General features: G+C 36.9%; 2 protein-coding genes and 2 pseudogenes across 2 annotated transcripts in view; 3 read left to right on the plus strand and 1 right to left on the minus strand.

Annotated features, from left to right (window-relative positions):
* LOC111347081 (uncharacterized) overlaps positions 1–19644 on the plus strand; it is a 50350-nt gene that overhangs the window by 8989 nt on the left and 21717 nt on the right. The gene's annotated exons all lie outside the window — the stretch shown is intronic.
* LOC148725471 (uncharacterized) lies at positions 2801–3497 on the plus strand (annotated as a pseudogene).
* Positions 12530–17485, minus strand: LOC148725472 (uncharacterized). The gene is made up of 5 exons (XM_088730271.1): positions 17170–17485; positions 16086–16722; positions 15279–15378; positions 14934–15032; positions 12530–12904 (listed from the first exon to the last, which is right to left on the minus strand). Exons 1-5 carry the CDS (start codon positions 17483–17485, stop codon positions 12530–12532), a joined length of 1527 nt encoding a protein of 508 aa, XP_088586397.1.
* Positions 19581–19644, plus strand: part of LOC148725473 (uncharacterized) — a 2546-nt pseudogene continuing 2482 nt past the window's right edge.

Below are 19644 nucleotides of genomic sequence, written 5' to 3' on the forward strand. Positions count from 1 at the left end.
AATTGACATAACCACACCATATGACAACTTTGAATGTGTCTTAAAATGCCTCAACCATCCTTTGTGCATTTCTGTGAAACTGGCCGCCGAAGGCAACAGGTGGCGTGCTTGGTTGTCATCTAGCAAGTTCAAGGACCACGAAGAATACAAAGAAACCAAAACTTCGCATCACTATTACTCTGTGGTGAGAATTGTTTTGCTATCATCAAACAGCATTTCAACTCTGAATTACTTGAAAATAGCAGCATTAAATGACGTTTTTTTCCCTTTGAAGTCTCCTTGTTTTTCCAAGCCATGCCCTAAAACGGAGAAGCTTGCGTTGTCGCGAATTACAAACTGGAGATGTTTGAGTGAATCTGTAAGACAGGTTATGCTGGAGAATTTTGTGAAACAACTAAGTTTGAATTGTTCAATTTGATGTAAGACTCACGCTGCACGACTGTAAGGTATCGAAAGATTTGTCTGAGGCTTACTAGCTTTTAACGGCCTAGAGCTATTTCAAGAGAGCATGATTATGTCGAGAGATGCTTTAAACTGCTTGATTATTTATCGCGAAGAAGAAATTTGATTTGAATAAAAGCGTAAATCATTCATACTTACTCGCTTGGCTTCATCACCTTCTTATGGTACATCTATGGGTTATAATTCCATTCATCTCTGCGTGTTGTGACGTGGTTAAATCTTAAGCGACGCAGCCTCTGTTTTTTTGTGTGCTGTACTCATTAGTTAAAAATAATTTTTTCTCAGACATTCATAACGCCGGTCATTTGTCATAAACATGTACGTTATCACGATGGCGTGACGCTGGATTTCTCCGTGAAGTTTCCATCAGGTCGCTCCAAAGGAGACGAGAAATGGACATTTTTCGATATTTCAGCAGATTTCCACGCAGTCTGAGGTAAAAATAACCAAAAAAAAAAGAGGAAAACCTTGATTGAACGTTCGCAAATACTGAGAGTAAGAGTATAAATCCCAACTTGTCAGCGGTAGTAATACATGTAAAACCCACCACTCGCGCGAAAACTATCACAAAGTGATAATTTTGAACAACTCAGTATCCTCTCATTACAGCAAATGGAACAGGGATTTTATCACCATCATTTCCCACAAATTTAGCTTTTTTCAGGGAATCTTTTACATGCTTAAACATTATTTTGGCTTTGACCCTTGAGAATTCTTTTCTTGATAATGAAATGCTAGAATAGCGCCTACAAAATTACAAACGTTCTTTTTTTCGGTGTCGCATGGACCGAGGATCACAGATTTGTCACTGATGAACCAACAGGCACAATCTTCTCAGTTATAAGCTTGATAATCTCCACAGACTAACGTTATTGGACCGAACGATCTCCTTCTTCTTCCTTGTGAGCCGGCCACCCCAGGGGAAAATTAAAGAGACCTTTGAGTTCCTGTCGTGTAAATCACCGGAAGATTGCGTTATATTCATCTTTCTTTAAGCTTATAAAAGATATCCAGGAAAAAAAGTTTTGGAAAATAATCGTGATGAAGTCGCTTTTTTTTTTCCTGAAAAACCTGAAGTAATCCAGATTACATATTAACCATGGGGAGTTTCATTCCAGTTACGAGTTGCGCTTTGCATGTGGATAATTAGTGGTTCGAAAGGAGGAATTATAAGACTATTATTTCACTGAATCTTTCATTTCGAACTTTGTTTTGATTTTTTCTTGATCAAGACATGGAAGGAACATTGACTGACTCGTTTGCACTGCGGCGGTGATAAGTCTCTCGTTCAATATCTTATGCAAATTTTCTGACAGTTTTCTAACAGTTTTCAGATGATTCGAAATATCTCAGATTCGAAATATCTCAGATTCGAAATCTCTCAATTCCTGTCACCCGGAAATAACAACTACCCGAACCTGCTCTTTGTAAGGAGAGGCAATGTGCCGTACAAATTGCTATTGTGGCAACTGGGTTTTACATGTTGTACTACCGCTGACAAGTTGTGATTTATATATACTCTCACTCTCAGCACTTGCGAACGTTCAATCAAGGTTTCCTCTCTTTTTTTGGATTTTTTTACTTCAGAATGCGCGGAAATCTGCTGAAATATCGAAAAATGTCCATTTCTCGTCTTCTTTGGAGCAACCCGATGGAAACTTCACGGAGAAATCCAGCTTCACACCATCGTGATAACGTACATGTTTATGACAAATGACCGGTGTTACGATAGCTTCGTGTAGATCAGCCAACTTTAACGTGTTTCAAATGACAGACAAGTATAACGGTCTGTCCATCTCTCACCTCTGCTTTCCTTCAGAGGCTTGATTCTACCCACATTCCAGCTTAATGATGCCGTCGTGAGGGCTTCTGTAGAGGGAAAATGGCTCAAAAAAACACTTGTAAACGGCCAGAAAAGCGAGAAACCGAATCGATTTGAACGCATCCAAACACGAACTGTTGATCTTGGTCATGTGACCCCAAAGTCTGAGCCCATGGTGTCTCAAAACCGCAAATATTGTAACGGATGCTCCCTATAAGGACCAACGAAGTGAGGTTAAGTTTGTATCGCCAAATTACAACTGAATAAATATGGTCTATTTCGTATTCAAAGGGTTAAAAACATTTTCTTTTCACACTTTTTCACAAAGATGATGTACATAACATGTATGTTTGGAAAAGAACTGTCGAAATTTTTTTTTTGTAAATACCTTACTTTGTATTCGAAATTACACCATGTACGTTTAAGCTTTTCTTATTTGTTTTTACAAGGCTTTCCTATGGTGCTGATCAAGAGGTTTTAATTCCCGCAAAGTGGAATAATAAACTCTTCTCCAAAATGGCGCCAACCGAGGGAGGACTGGAAACTGGGGGTACAGCTTGTTTACATCTCAAGAGTGGAAGAGATCGATTTCTGAAATTTTTGTCGGTTAATATTGAAATTCCACAGGACTGTTGTGTCCCCTTTTGTAATGCTACTTCAAAGAGGAATAAGACCCTTCGATTTCACCGTTTTCCCAAGAAAAGAGAGCTAAAAGACCAGTAGATTGCTAAAATTCGTCGGGACGAGGGAGGTTATTTTCCTGTTTCAGAAAACACACGTGTCTGCTTAAAACACTTCTGTGAAGAAGATTACACAGTTAGCGAAGATGGAAAAGGTTAGAAAATCGTTCTGAAGAGAGGTGCTGTTCCAACTATTTTTTAATGGTCTAGTGAAAAACGATATCGGAGTACTTTAGTAAGCAAAGGAAAGCGTAAAGGTGAAGCTTTGGAGGTGCCACGGAAGAAACGGCAACGAAAGAGCTGCCCACATTGCGAAAGAAAACAAGCGGCTATCGACAGACTACAAAATGATCTGGAAGAAAAAAAATGCACAGTTGAAAGGATTAAGTGAAAGGTTCGAGGATTTCAAAAAGGAAAAGGGAAAGCAAGAAGTTGCCGGAGCCTTGAAGGAGGATAAACACGTGTGTTTTTCTGCTGAAAACTTCAATAACAAGGACCAGTTAATTCGACTTTACACAGGTATTGTAAACTGAGCAGTGTTTTTACAGCTATTTAACTTTATTGTCAGTAGATGTAAGGATTCCAAGATACACCCAACAAATCACTCGCAAGAGAAATAAGCGTCGCGCGCGATCAGCTCCGCGGGCGAGATGTAAACAAATATGGCCGCCACAAGCGTTTCAAAATTGCCGGGTACCTCTACTGTTTCCAGCGGAAGTGGTTGTTTGAGAAACAAAAATGTCTAGAAAGCGGGTAGGAAATGTTTGGATGGCAGGACTCTTGCCGAAAGGGGTCAAAAAAGTTTATTTAGGGAGCTAAAGGAGAATGGTGAAGTCATAACCGCCCCACAAAATCGCGTAGAGTGCGCTCAGTAGGTCTTACTTTGTTCCACGAAAAATTTAATTGGATACCTTTAAGTGCTGCGATTTGTTTCGTATTGAATTAGGCTTATAATAAAATGAAATGAACGCGAACTTTCCTAAACAACTCACTTGAAGGTGAAAAGGAAAATGAAATCATTGTTGGATCCAGGATTGTAAACATAGACAGTTTTATGAACGGAAATGAAGAAGTATAGATATTGCCATAACAATAAACAATTTTCAAGTAAACAAGAGATCGAAAAAATGTGGATGAGACTATAATTCTAATCAAACCACAGACGGTAATATTAAAATAAAATACTTATCTTAAACTTGTGAGAAAGATTGTTGATATTTCCTTCGATAAACTGTAAATTTCAACTAAGAAGAGAATGCAAACTCGCATTTGTTAAGAAAGGATTGCAATTTTTTTTTTCCATTTAAAACGGAATAATGAAAGTCCACGGTTATGACACTGGCAAAGACAAAAACAGAAAAATGAAGCCAAGGCTTGTTCATACCTCTAATACCTCGAAAATTAGGAATTCGCGAAATCTGTGCCCAAGAAATTAGTGATGTAAATGAAAACCTGTTTCTCGCTAAGTTTGACACTCATGACACTCTGGAAGACATCAAAGCAAATCCTTTTAACTCCAAATTCACTCCTCCACTTCAAATTGCACTTGAAAAATTATATCGATCAATCATGGTAAATGTGCATCGTTGAATGAGGCCTTTGATCAAGCCATTTTCTTGGAACAACGACAAGATACCTTCCAGACGTTGGATGGAATGCTTCATCTCTCGACAAACATGGTCCAGAAGCTGGCAGATGCTGGTTTGTCTCATTTTACACTACAATCTCTGTACGCGAAACTTAACATTAACGGCCTCAATGGAGCATTGGCATTCGCGCCAAATGCAAAATCAACTTGTCACCATAAATCGAATTCCGCAAGAGAATTCTTTCCGGAATACCCTTAAATTTCTAGCAGTCGTAACGGTAAGCAGTCTGAGTCTCAAACGATTAATTATTTTTAGGAATGTGTAAAATCACAAAACAATGTGAATCGATGAATGCCCTCGCTGAGGGCATCCATCCTCGCTGAGGGCATCCATCGATTAATGGCGCGGACGCAGACTTATCTTCGCGAAAATGAGCCGTTGAGTCAGTGGTATCGTTTAAAACGCGTGACCGAATATAAAAATGTGAGCTAAAATTACAAAAACCGGAGATAAAGCTTGCTAAGGTAATGAGCTAATATCTCGAAAATTAATTCGGTGACTTACCTTGATTTTCTGTGTACAAATAATATCATCATTACGCGTTTGTGAAGAAATTAAAAGAAAAATATCAAGTGTAATTTTTTTTACATCTTGTAACAGCATTTTCCCAAATAACCCAAGTTCTACCAGACAGTTTTTTTCTATATCACGTGTAATGTGACGATGTTTAAGAAATTTGAAAAAAAAAAAAAAAAAAAAAAAACTAGGTCACCGACCTGGTTCTTGAAATATCTTTCAAAAACTGAGTTTAAAGGTTCTTTTTGCTCCGCTCTTCTTTTTGCTCCGCCCTTCTCTTCAACAGATAGAGCCTGACGAACACAAATGTACACAAATGTACTAAAACAGTTTTATACAGATGCTAAAACATTTCCCTGATGATAAGTATGACAGTCTTGATATCTTTTATCATTTGGCACTTGCCGTTTCTTGTTGAAAACCCTTTCGAGCCTCCTTAAACTTAGCGTGAGATTAGCTTCAATTAACTTCCTGTTTACTTTTCAGCCAATAGCTGTCGGGAGTTCTTTCTAATTACCTTTTATGGTACAGTTTTGTTGAAAAAGAGGTCAATGCAAGGTATTCAATAAATATGGGGGAAATCTAAATATTTTTCTTTTTACAGAATACCCCAGTGTTTAAACACCGTTACTATGGCCAGTTTTACCCATAAGAGGTGGTAAGGAGGAAATACTCTTCATTTTTAAAGTTATTACTGTTGCTAATTTAAACATACTCACTGTAATCAAACTTTTACAAAGTTGTTTTGAAATTCTCAAGGCCATCTCACACAAAAATTAACACAACAACAGTACTTTAACACCGTATTAATGAACAGAATGACAAGAATATCAAAATATCTTAGTAACGAAGCACAGAACAGATATTTGTTTTCTGCACGTTCTGAATGGCATTCTGTGTTCATTAGGGGGTGTTTGAGTATGTCTCTTAAGGTGGCTGGTACCAGTTTTCATCTTTTTGATGGTTCACGGTAACTTTGAAAGAATACAACAAAAAGACTGACCAAGGCCAGTTGAACACTTTTTTACAGAGTTGAATTATATAATCTTGGCTATCAAAAAATAGGTGTCGTTTCGTCACCAGCAGTTACCGTGGCAAAGTTTTCAAAGAATTATTCAGACGCATTTTTTAGCTTATGGCTCAAATAATTTGAAAACTAACTCCGTGACCCCGTGATTTTTCTTAGTGATTGTTTTCGGCACTTGAAGAGGAAAATGCACACAGATTAAAAAAAAAAATTCTACGGAGTGAAATTTTAGAAAATCCAGAAAAAGGCAATTTTCACGCATCGCAAATGTCCTTGTGTAGAATTTTCTAGTTTTTTTGTGTGACGATTCCTTTCAACGTTACTATCATATCGGAACAATAAAAAGAAGGGGTCACCAGAATTGTTTTCATGCGATAGCTTTCGTGAGTTTAGCAATTCCCACGCGCGTTCTCGCGCATTTAAAAATCCGGATTCTATAAGATCGATCTTTGCTCATGATCTGTTATAGCTACCGCTGACTATCGCGTGTGTTCGCGCGAGCACCTACGATCTGCTGTTTACAGACGTTTACTGCTTAGAAAATCATTCAATAGCCGTCAAAGACAGCCTCCTGGGCTCATCTTAAAGGACCTACTCACAACTTCTGGCTATATTATATATTATCATCCAACTACACTTAGACGAGTATAAATAACGCCATAGACGAGTACAAATATCACGCGGTATTTGTACTCGTCTATTGTAGAGTACTGGTTAAACAGGTTTTCTCGCATCGCGCAAGCGAAGAATTGGATTGTAGTTACGAAAAAGGAAAATTGGCGGACAATTTGAGTCATATTTCCGACAACGAAGAGTCAAAATGGCTGGAAAATAAGGGTCAAAGTTTATTAGATGAATCGAACGAAGAAAAACGGCTTGACGACCAGAAAATTTCTTCATTTGATGAAGAAAATAGAAACAGCAACACTGCAACGCGCCAATTCCGGTCCGCTTCGCATACTTCTGTCACGCACTCCCCGTAAGTAACTATCTGCGAAATTCGCCCGCACTGAAATAACAGTTTCGAGTGTGTGATAATAAATAACTTATTAGACGTTTTGTTGTGTAGTATCGCTGAGTATTTTTATACTCGTTATTTGTATTTTGACTCGCCCTACGGGCTCGTCAAAATACGGCACAACTCGTAAAAATACTCAGCGATACTACACAACAAAATATCTAATAAGATATATTTATTTTCCTTGAAGTTTCACAGTCTTCTTCCACTTCAGGCAGATTATCCTTTACTTGAGTTCTCCTTTTTTCGCCGTCGCAAGATTTCATATCGGTTGGCTATAATTTTCATTTAGATGTGAAGCCATCTTTATGTCTCCGAGAGTCGTCTTCTTTATCTTCGTTTCTGTCTCCTGCGTACGCCGTGGCCGTTCAACACATCAAATACACGCACATCAGATACACACTTATCATTTCAAGTGGATAAGAAATCACCTTCATTGGATCAAGCATTGGAATATTCGTATTCATACAACATTAAGCTTGTGGGCGTTCCTGAACTTAATCAAAGAGAAAGCGCCGACGAAACGTTACAACTTTGCATGAGAATCTTCAACAATATGGATCTGAAATTCATCCTTATGACCTTGACATTACCCATCGAATGCCATGACGTAACACGTGTGATGGTCGGCCGAAAGCGATCGTTTGTAAATTTACTCGGCGCATCGCCCGTGGAAGTGTTATGGCATCCCGTAGAGAAGTAAACAGGATCGTTCCTGCTGATCCCCTTGTAGAATCAGACATATTTAAAGCCTATGCTAATAGTATATTTTTACTATGTTTAGCTATGCTTTACCTATGCAATGCTTGAGACTGCCTATCTAAATACTATTTTGCATGCAAACCAAATAGTGTTATGTTGATACTATGAAAAATCATTGATAGGTTTTAAATGTCTATGTAATAAATATATTTTAGAACTTCACATAGTTTTTAAATAGCTATTTATTACCTATGTATTACATGGGCTAATTTTTTATCTTGACATACATAGTAAATACATCCTACTTATTTACTATGTAACAATAAAAATCTCTGAAATATTGTAACATAGCTTTTACATACTGCTATGTATCTCCTATGCAATGTAGAGTGTAACTTTTGGATCTAACATACATAGTGAATACATCCTATTTATTTACTATGTAACAATACAAAACTCTTAAAAATGGTAACATAGCTTTTACATACTGCTATGTATTTCCTATGCAATGTAGAATGTAACTTTTGGATCTAACATACATAGTAAATACATCCTATTTATTTACTATGTAACAACACAAAACTTTGGAAAATGGTAACAGCTTTTACATATTGCTATGTATACTTGCTATAGTGCAGATGATTAAGTTTGAAGAAGTCACTCATTGCCCTAACACAAATTGTAAATACATCTTATTTATTTACTCTGTAACAATTTATATCAATCACTTTGGGTAAAACAAATATTTATATAGCACTATATACTTTCCACGTAGTGGAAAACTGTACAAAAACAACCCAAAATTAACAAGAAAATTTAGGCTTAGCAAGAGAACAAGATTTCTGTGCTTTGTAAACCACAGAGATATTCAATTTCAAGAGCTTTAAAGTGCATAAAATGACTCCCCTATTGCTCAAGAGTGGCTATTTAAAATTTGGAAAAAAAGTAGTTTGAACATCAGGGCTGTGCCGTAAAGGTGCAGCCTAGGTACCTCAGACAACTAACACTTGCCTTTGGGTCGCCACCTAAACCTAATTTTTTCAAATAGGAGTTGTGCTCGGTGCCCTGAATCTCTTAGTATGGAGCTATTGAGAGCTCCTTGTAATTCTTTTTAGTGCACATGCAGCATTAAGACACGTATTTACATGTTACTCATACATAAAAAAAAAAAAAAAATTCCTACTCTCAGTCTTTTTCGTAAGAATTCGGTAGCATACACAAGAAACATCCTGATGACACATTAACTATCAGAAATTTCCTCAATATATTCTCCACAGGAACAGCTATTAGTCTGAAAGAAAGAAAAATAATTTAAATCAGCATGTAAATGTGTTATTTTTGTTTTCTTCTACACTGCAAGGCTGAATAGATAAATACCCTTTGAAAGATTAGTTGTAATTAAAATAATCAACTGATTAACTTTTGCCAAACTTAACTATTATTATTGATTTTCATGGTTTACTCACTTAAGCCGTTAACCTCGTCAGGCTCTGAGAGTTAACAAAAGCTGTATACTCGAAATATAAAAATTTCATGCAATTAAAAAAGCTAATGTGCTGCAATAATTTGGATATATCAACAAAGTTGAAATGGTAAATTGGCCACCGCAACGATTACAAAAGCTGGCATTTCGAGCGTTAGCCCTTCGTCGGAGCGACTAGAGGAATTGTGGGTTGTGTGTGCTTTTAAAGGCAGAAAATGGAGCTACGTTATTGGTGGGAACATGGCAACGAGAAAAACATGAATAAATTAGTGGAATAAAAAGCGTTCGTTGATCCCTGTGGGATTTAGACTGCCGGTTTGAGGTTTGCTGAACTCGCATGTTGGTGTATCACTGTATAATGAACCATAGCAGTTTAGGACACACGATTCGGCTCAAGGAAGCAGTACGACATATTCTGTAACTTTCTCCGCACACTGATATTTTTCAGCACGTGATTTTTCAGATTCTTTACCTTAGCTTCATGCTCGAACTGAATGATTCGGCAATCGTCGGAGATAGCTATTAAAGAATTCATCGCCGAGAAGCGCTTATTTAACATAATGACTTTTACTTTAATAGAACTCCCCAAGTTGAACCACATGAAGTGCAGTCACAACTAAATTAATTAATAACAAAAATAACTGAAAAATATTACATAACAGAAGTCGGTAGCAGAAATAACCTTGAATCTTTCTAGAAGTCACATTGATAAGTTCTCTTAAAATTATATTCATTCAGAGAAGCGAATTAAAACGTCCCTCCATTGAGTAGAATAAGGGTGAAAAAAGGGCTGTATGGCTGCAGCAGCATGCAACAACCTTTTTGATCCGGAAACATTTTTGCCTCTGAATGTTTGTACTTAATCTTCACCACCTTTTTGAAACGTAACTTTGATAAAGACAAGGAACAGTGGCAATTACAATCTTTGATTTGCTCTGTTAAAAAAAATTTCAATTTTTTTCGGGAGATTTAGATTTCATCAGTCACTTACCTGTAATTCATTATTTGATTGTTATCTAGTAATACAATTTTTTTTTACTAAGGAGCCTCATCAATCAGTTGATAGGGAAAAAATACAAAAATTACAAAATCATACGTGTTCATACTTGCACAAACTAACGGCTCCAAGAGTAAGAAAGCGAGATATATCACCCTTGCCATGTTTTCCAACAGAAAACTTCAGAGGGCAAAATACAAACGGATCTCGCAGTGGCACGGAACTCCCTTTATTTATGGCTAGTTGAGTTATTCTTACTTGTTACTGGTTGGTGAGAGGAAATAAAAGAACTCCCACAGTTAACATCTGGCATTTAATAAGATCCTAAAAAGAAAGCAACGAAGAAACATACAATCTTTCTTATGGTATATTTCTATGTTTCTGAGTAGTAAAACTTTGACCATAACATGTCTTCTATCAAATATTGCACTTCGGTTTTTATTTCGCTTTTTCATAACGTCGTTCTATTCATCATTTGCACTTTTTAAGAATACAGACTTTTACAAATTTCCAGTTTTGTTTTGATAAGAGCAAAACGCTGCCTTTGCATAATTAGTAATGCTACAATGTCAATTCAGTCGAACAGCATTAACCTTCCTTTCAGTCAAAACAATATCTTGACTGAGAACGTCATGTCCTTATTTGGTCAAAATAGGCGTCATATCTCACTAACGTTATGAAGTATTTAGAAAATTTAAAGTCGTGGTCAACTGTGAGATTCTTTCAGGCAATAATATTCTTACTTTTAGGGACTTCACTCCTTGGAATTGCACTACTTTACTAAAACAGAATCTTTCTGACAGTAACGCTTGCACACTGAGAGTCCTTAGATAACCTGAGTCATCCACGGTTTTTCTTAAAATAATATTTCAATTTGGTTGATATTTTTCATTTGGATAAGTTTAAATTCGCTGGAAGTGCAGGGGAATATTGATGACTGAGGTTTTAATGAGTAAACGAGGGTAGAGCGACAAGGGCCACACTTTCTCTTCACTCATGCGATAATCCAGCCTCTCGTGGTAAAAGATGAAAAGAAAAACATTTCTGAATAGGCCTTCTTCTATTTACATCGAGTTATTGCAATTCCTAACTCTGCAATGTATTCATACTTTTCCTTTCTCAGTTTACAAAATACAAAATGTCAGAAAATATTGATAACAGCAAGTAATGCAAACGTGCATAAACAAATGATTAGATTTCTTTCGCAGTTCATAGCTGGTGGTTGTACCACCGCATGCACTGGGGAGAAACTATTACCTTTATTATTCTTCTTGTAGTTTGAATATAAAGACTTTCAAGTTTGACCATTGACTGTATAAAGGAAGGAAAGACAGACTCAATTAACTTCGTATTTTTTTCTTTCAAGCACGGCTTTTTTTGTACGTCTCGTCGTTGCACCTTCATCGAGGATTTATTCAACTTTTTCTAGCTGTGTATTTAATCAATCTAGCCTTTAATTTCCAGTTGATTCGTATACTTGTATAGAACTCTTTTACACAAAGGGAGCTCAGTTTTTTCTTGACTTTGAATATATGAATATCATTTCAATTATATAAATCATACATCAGTTTTTTCTTCTTGTACGACCAGTATAGAACCCTTTTTGACAAAAACTGTATATATTAAGCATGTCTCCACAAAACAGATGTAAAACCGACCTTCGGACATTTTCCCATCCTACAATCATTGAAACTTAGCATCATAAGTCTGTGACTGTCAAGTGATCAGAGACATTGTGATTTTTGAAAAAGTGGGGTAACTTTTATACATGGGCCGCGAATCCATAACGTCAGTCAAATCTATCTCATATTTGTTAAACTTTTGTGAATCAACATGTACTCTTAATGATAACAGACGTCAGCCCTTGTCGAAATAACAATAAAGAGAGAACAAATTGGATAAACAAAGCAATACACGGCTCACTGCCAAAAAAGGAGATAAATGCATAAAGTGTTAATGAAAACGATCCCCTAAATCTCTGTTTCGCAGATTTAGCCTCTAGTTTCTCCACAATCATTATCTTGCCACTCTTCAGCGTAATTCCTTATCCCATCCCATTCCATTCTGGAGACTAAAGTCAGCTCTCGCATCAATAACGATAAAGAGCAAATAGATTAGATGAACCAATAAATTGGACAATTAAATGATCAAAAACATTTAGGAAAACGAACTTCTAATTCCACTTTTCGCAGATGTATCCTTTAAATGTTTCGCAGTCTTTATCGTGCCATCCTATTTCGTTATTCGACCCCTCCTTTCTCTTTCTTATTCCAGCGCAGTTCTGCGAGTGGTCTGTATCACTTGGCTGGTCTTCTATCCATCCTTCAAATCCCGTGAGTAAGCTTCCATCAGACCACTTCCATTCTCCTTTAGTCTCTCCATCCGTGAATCCGATCCAGTAATCTACTTCATCAATACGAAATGTCGCCTTGATAAATTCATTTTTTTCAGAGGAATCAATTTTCACTAACTGCGCATCACTGCTGGAACATTTCAATACTACGCTACTCCACTTCTTTACACCTGTGGTGAGGTGATAGCACGAGATCTGAAAAGAATACCAACCTTGCGGACACGCTTGAAAAGGAAAAATAGAGTATTAAAATATTACAATCAAAATTAATTTGCTGCTCTCCACTTTTATGTATTTTATCAATATCATCGAGTATATCTGTTGTAAATCATTTTCCTAACAGACGAATCCCTTAATTAGAAACATCTAATCAATTGGACACAGTGTTGGACAAGGATTCAAATGAGTCAATGACTCAATCGGTCGATCAATCAATCAATCCATTGATAGATAAAAAAGATTATCAGTAAAACTCTTTGACTGTAGAGAACCATTCAGTGATCAACTTTGTTTCATTGAATTTCTTGTTTTTCTTTTGACATATAGCCTTCCTGTGTATGGAGCCTCTGAATCAGACCTTAAACAAGCCCAGCCCTTCTTACATAAATGTTACTAGCGGTGATATAGTTCCTGTCAGTTCATTATTTCAAGCCTTTCAGAGAAACAGGAGAGAAAAGTATTTGATAAGGTGATCTCACTGAGAAAAATACTGCATACAATCTACGTAGGAAAGGGTGCTTTCGCCCCAAAGTTAATACCTAACACCTCAAATCCACGTTAGTAAAAAGGTTTACTTTAAGTACGGTTTAGTTTAGTTTTATATATATTGCAACATAGGATATTTGTTTTTATCCTTTGAAATGAAATAAAGACTGTATCATTATACCATCATTTACTTAATGTGTGGCTCATATCTGGCCAAATTTCAATGCAGACATTTTTAATCACATTTTGAAATACTTTCGAAGGATATTAGTTTTAAGTCAAAAATTTACTGAGATCGTTTTAACGGCCATTTCTTATTCCATTATTACGCCTCTATAGCATTTTACCAATGAAAACACTTCCTCTGTCGTAGTATTTGTCTTCATTTCCCGTTTCAGTCATATTCGAGCAGCTTTCATTTGGCCAAATATTTCGGTGCAGAACTTTTTCATTCGTTTGAAATGCTTTAAAGTTTAAGAATGAAGTTATAAACTAAACCTGGTGGAGTGGATTCGGGCAATGTTCCTGCCGACGAGGACGGAACATTGTCTTGAATTACTGGTAAGTAACTACATTTAATTATAAACTTAAGATGTAATTGTACTGCTCATATGAAGGCTAAATATTCATTTTGATATCACAAAATAAACAGCGAGTAAGTTATTCAATCTTAGCTTTCTTCACCTTTTGATGTCGCCATCCACAAATGTTACAGTTAAAAAAAACTAGACTCAGGCTTTAACCTTAAATTGTTACAGTCTCTCTGTTTCTTTGCTGGTTTTATTAACAGATATTTGTTCTTTGTATTTACGATTAATAAAACTGCGCCCAAGATTTACCTTGATCGCAGTTGGCCCGATGTTCCAATCCGTCAATGCAAATGCATCGATACCCTTTATTAGTGAACCCGGCTTGACATAATGTGTTGCTCGGACATGGACTGCTTTAACAGGAATTATTAAAAATTATTTAAAGGCTCAAGTGAGAGACAATGTTTGTGTGTTCACAGTTTTAAGTTATGGAAAATTTGGGTTTAACCAGGATTTAAGCACAAGCAGTAAACCAACTTATACAAAATATCTTGCATATTACATCGTCACCAATCATTGTGCACCTTCTGTCATACAGAAGAACATACAAGCGGGTGGGGGAGAGGGAAGTACTTATGGAACTGGGCATTCTCAAATAGTACATCGACATGATTGAAGTGATTTTAATATTTACACAAGAACCATATATGAAATTTATAGAAGCGCGTTATGTCACTTTCTGTTTGGTCAATAATAAAAAGCCATCTCATAAACCAACCAGTTTGAAGCAACCAACCAAGTTTTCTCGTGGGTATAGTTAATTAATAATGTAGTAAGAACAAAGACGCCATCTCATAAACCAATTAAAAAGTTCAAGCAACTTAAAACGATTTCTCTTTGGTAAGTTTGATTGATCGCTGACACAACTTTTAAGTAGTTTTGAACAATCAATCTAAAAGTGCTCCTGTGAGAATGTTTTTGTTTCTTACCAAGATGTTTTGGTAGATGTACTTTCCCTTTGGAACAAAATCGCTGCTGGAGACTCGCAGGTGGGTGTGATTACTGAGCTCACATGTCGGTGTATCACTCTGAAAAAAAATGGACCATAGTTGTATGACACACAGTTGGGTTCTTGGAAGCAGTTTGACTGCCACTGTGACCGACTTTGAACACTGATTTTTTTTATAACATGGTTTTTAAGAATCTTATCCATGGCTACAGGCTTGAATTGGATGATTCGGCAATTTTTGTTGAGAGCTAATGAAGAATGCATCGCAAAGAACTGTTTGTTACATACAATAATTCTTATCTCGGTGAGACCCCCTGAACTGTACCACACAAGGTACAATCATTACTAAATCAATCCTATCAATAGCAATTTTTGGAGATGTAGAAGTCTCTTTAAATTTTTCTAGTTGGATTAATAAGTTCCATCTTTAAAAAAAAAAAAAAACTAGTGACACCCAAACAAAATTTATCGTAGTTTAGGTGATAAACGTAACTCTTTCTGCGATTACCCGTGATTAGTCTGTAGGTTCAAATACGGTTGAATTACTTTAGGGTTCAAATCAACTTCGTACTCTTGGATGATGGCATCATGTCCTTAATTGGTCAAAATAAATGTGATATCTCACTATCGTAGTGAAGTATTTAGAAAATGTAAAGTCATCGGAGATAATAATCTCTTGATTAACTGTAACATCCTCTCAGCCTATGAAATTGTACTTAAAAGGACTTCACTTCGTTCATTACTTTGTTATTGCAGTGACTAGGTGGCGTGCTTCGGGTTGTCAGAGCCATGCTGACTTACAGGAGTACAAACAACTACACCAGCCACGAAGTCTTGGTGTTTTTTGGCAAAGTTAAAAAAAAAGAATGACAAATCAACAGGATACGTGTACTTAAATGAGCTTTGTGTTAAAGTCTTGAGTTCTTACTTTCCCCACTTTTGTTTCATTTTACAGATTCTGTGAATTTTCAATTGAATTTCGCTTACACTGCGAGACAGCGGTTGTTTCTGGTGTTAACCTTTGAAATTTGCGCGGAAAATTGTTGCGAGGCGTGCCAGAATTGATCCCCTCGCGCATTCCCAACATTTGACCGCTGTGTAGAGTGCTGTGTAGATCCTTCACCGTTCTCACGAGCTTTTCCCTCTATATTGAAGAGCCAAAACTTGTTCCAGCGTCAACGCTAAGTCATAAACTTGTACCCGATAAACTCTCCCTTTGAAGTATCTACTACCATCACTCTTAGCGCCGATTTTAACGTCATAGTGAGTGGCCAGTGAACGAACTCCAATATCCAGCTGACCGACCTCTATACCATCGACCCACATTCGAGTAATCCCAGTTTTGTAATCATAGGAAGTGGCTACATATGCCCACTGCTCCATGATCAGTGGGGTGGGACTTTTTAAACATTCTACAAACGACCCACTTCTATCACGTTTAATCATACGGGCGAAAAACTTCCCTTCCACCAGCCATATGTGAACTTCCCAGCCTCCCGAGGGTCTGTAGTTGAAAAGAGGCCCATTTTTCCCTTGTGTATACACCCACATCAGCACTGTCAAGGAATACTGGACATCCAAACCTCCAAGATTGGGGACTGTGATAGAGCTGTCTGGAGTACCCAGGAACTGGTAAGAGCCCTCACGTTTCCCATCCGGTCCATCTGCGAGCTGTACATTGGAGGGAATGCCATCTGGTTCATTGCCCATCATGTCTTTTGTACCATAGGCAGGGTTTAAAGGGTAAAGGACAACAGGTTCCTTTACAGCTGAAATAAAATAAGTTTCGATGAACATAAGTCATTCAAACTCTTATGACTTGCAAATGTACAACGGCCAATGTGTTTAAAAGACCATGTATCAGATATGTGATAGAAAAGACTATCAAAGATGAAAATGTACTTGAAAATAAATTTATACAGCTACAAAAAGAGCCCAATCATTTATAGCTGATTTTTTTTTTCTGTACTGATTGCACATGGAGATTAATTACCTATCCCTCAGTGCTCCCCTTCAAAGCCGTGGGGACAAACACATCTGTATTTTTTCGAGGTGAAGCCAACTTGACACCGTGTATTTACGGGACATGGGCTACTTTCGCAGTGGTTCTACAAGAATAATGTCAGTCAATAAATGCAATGAGTAATGATTTCCAGGAAAACAACTTGATCCTTGGGTATGTATGCTTACTGGTACGATAGTTTTTCAAAAAGTACTTTCCTCACTCACCAACACGTTTCGATAAATGTAGCCTTCCTTCGTTATTAAGTCAGTATTAGAGGCTTGCCCATGGCTTCGACTGTTCAGGTCACACTGCTTATTTTCGCTGTCGCCGGGACCGCAGTTGTAAGAGAAACAGTTTGGTTCTTCATAACAGTAAACTTCGCAAATATCGTTGCTCTTGACTGTCACAGTTCTGATAACGTAGTTTTCTAGGATCTTATCCATTGTGTAAGGTTCGAATTGAATGTTTCTGCAGTTACCTGGAAGGCACGTCTCTGTTGTGTAAACAAGAACCACAATCATACCCATTACTCGAAAAGTTGAAAGGAATGATTTTGATTGACCGGAATATCAAAAGTGTGAGGAGACGGACATTAACTTATCACCTAAAGACCAATAATTCAGATTGCCTTGTGTGCCCAAAAATTCCAATTTTCGGTCACTAATGAGAAAAAAAAATTGCAGTCTTTGTTACATATATTGATGAAACCAGTATGATATCAACAAAGACAAATATTGCATTAGGACCACAATTTTTCTTTAACAACTGCCTTCTCCACTTTTTCTAATTATGTACTAGATTTGGCATATAGCTTTAGTGCTAAATTTGCCTAATTCGTTCGGTTACTTTGTACATGTACGTATGATCAATTAGTTTGGAGTAATGGACGGCTGATTGTCAATAAACTGTACACTGTCTAGAGTTTCTTTCAAACGGTAAACATAACCTCTCCTCGATGGAACAACTTGCAAAATTCATTCGATCATTTTGGGCTGATCGATGAACTTGGAGTGATGAACGCTGAGCGCATTATCAATTAAGTACGCTTTCTAAAGTGACACTTTTCTGGCTGAACTGAATTGCCTCGAAAGAGTTTCGCTTTTTTCCAATTTCATCTTTAGAGCATTTGCAAAATTTAACACAAAAATAGGAGTGAATAACAAATAAACGTGGCCTCAGTTTTGGTGGAGATGGCAACCATATAACCGTTGACCAAACTTTTCAATGTTCCTAACCTATCGGTCTTTCAAGTAAAATCGGAGCGTACTACAAAATGAATAGGAATAAATAAGTGACTTATACTTGCCTCCGTCAACTGGTGCTACAAGAAGAGGCAATACAAGTATTTTTGCAAGAGTATTCAGCTCAATCATCTTGGAAGGTCATAGCAATACTTTGCACAAATGTCTTATCGATAACTGACTCAATTATACGATTCGTGTCTGTTCAATATATGTACAGCTTTTGCGCTGTTGCCGGCTCCGTCGGACAACAAATTGAACGAAGAAGCCTATCACAGTTGGTTTTAAACAAACCATCTGCAATACGAAAGCGCAGATGTCCTAAAAAGTCATTACATTCTGCTGGCACCATCGATTCTGAAACGATGATCCATTATTATGTGTACTCTTGACCGAACTTCTTAGTTTACTTTTTTTGACCTTTTCTAATTTCTATGTTTCTCTTAATGCTTATTTGTTCCTTCCTTAAATATTCCAAGTCTATAATGTGAATAGCATTGATGAAGCCGTTAATTATTGAGGCCGCACTTTCCATGATCCACTTAATAAGAGGCTACTTTAAAGGACCGTGTAAATGATAAAACTTGTAAACCGCTACCAAAATAGAGTGTTGTTTATTCGCTCTACGTAAAGTTGCAGCAGTATAGCGGAAGCCGTTTTATTCACTGAAAATGTGCTATAATTCATTCCTCTGCACCATTCTGATTGCATTAAATTATATCGCGCGGTTGGTAGTCAAGGGACACAAATAATGTTATTATTTTGGTGTGAGCCAGTATAAAAGGTTATTTTTATCTCCAAAGTATGATTGGCATGAGCTCTCTGGAAAAAAAATTATTTGTTCAATTAACTTAGACATAAATTTTTGTAGTAGTAATAAGAATATGTAGCCTACAGGACTCTTCCTTTTTCGGCTGCAACTACATTGAAGCGGATATTCTGATTGTGTTTATCTCTGTAGCTATGCCAGGCTTGTTACCGTCTACGTGCAATTTTTTTATTAGGTAATTTGGTTGTATCAACTTAGATGAAATTGTAAATGGGCCACCGTAACGAGTTAAGAAGCTGGCGTTTCGAGCGTCAGCCCTTCGTCAGAGCGAATGGAGGAATTGTGGGTTGTTTGTGGGTTTATATGTAAAAAGTGGAGCTACGCTATTGGTGGGAACATGGCAACGAGAAAAAAACCAATAAATTAGTGGAATGAAAAGCGTTCGTTGATGCCTGTGGGATTAAGAGTACCGATTATGTAAATATTATGGGGAGCTTCTTTACACTGCTTCACAAATTAAACCAACATTAAAACGATGATGATTGAAATGATTCAATATCAAAATCTAGACTTTTTTATTATTTTCTTTTACAAATGCAAAAAAAAATGGTGGCAATGAATAACGAATTAAAACAAATCAATCAAGAAGATAGGAAAATCTCGATTGTCTGAAGTG

The sequence above is a fragment of the Stylophora pistillata genome, chromosome 8 (assembly GCF_964205215.1).
Source record: "Stylophora pistillata chromosome 8, jaStyPist1.2, whole genome shotgun sequence".
In the NCBI taxonomy this organism is placed as follows: domain Eukaryota; kingdom Metazoa; phylum Cnidaria; class Anthozoa; order Scleractinia; family Pocilloporidae; genus Stylophora; species Stylophora pistillata.

What these genes read in the sequence shown, in the direction of transcription:
- LOC148725472 (XM_088730271.1), bottom strand. Translation starts at nt 17,485, where the DNA reads ATGGGTATGATTGTGGTTCTTGTTTACACAACAGAGACGTGCCTTCCA. An exon ending in CAATATAGAGGGAAAAGCTC is followed by an intron (nt 15,379 to 16,085) that starts GTGAGAACGGTG and finishes TTTTTTTTAAAG; the next exon opens with ATGGAACTTATTAATCCAAC. An exon ending in TAATGATTGTACCTTGTGTG is followed by an intron (nt 15,033 to 15,278) that starts GTACAGTTCAGG and finishes ATTTTTTTTCAG; the next exon opens with AGTGATACACCGACATGTGA.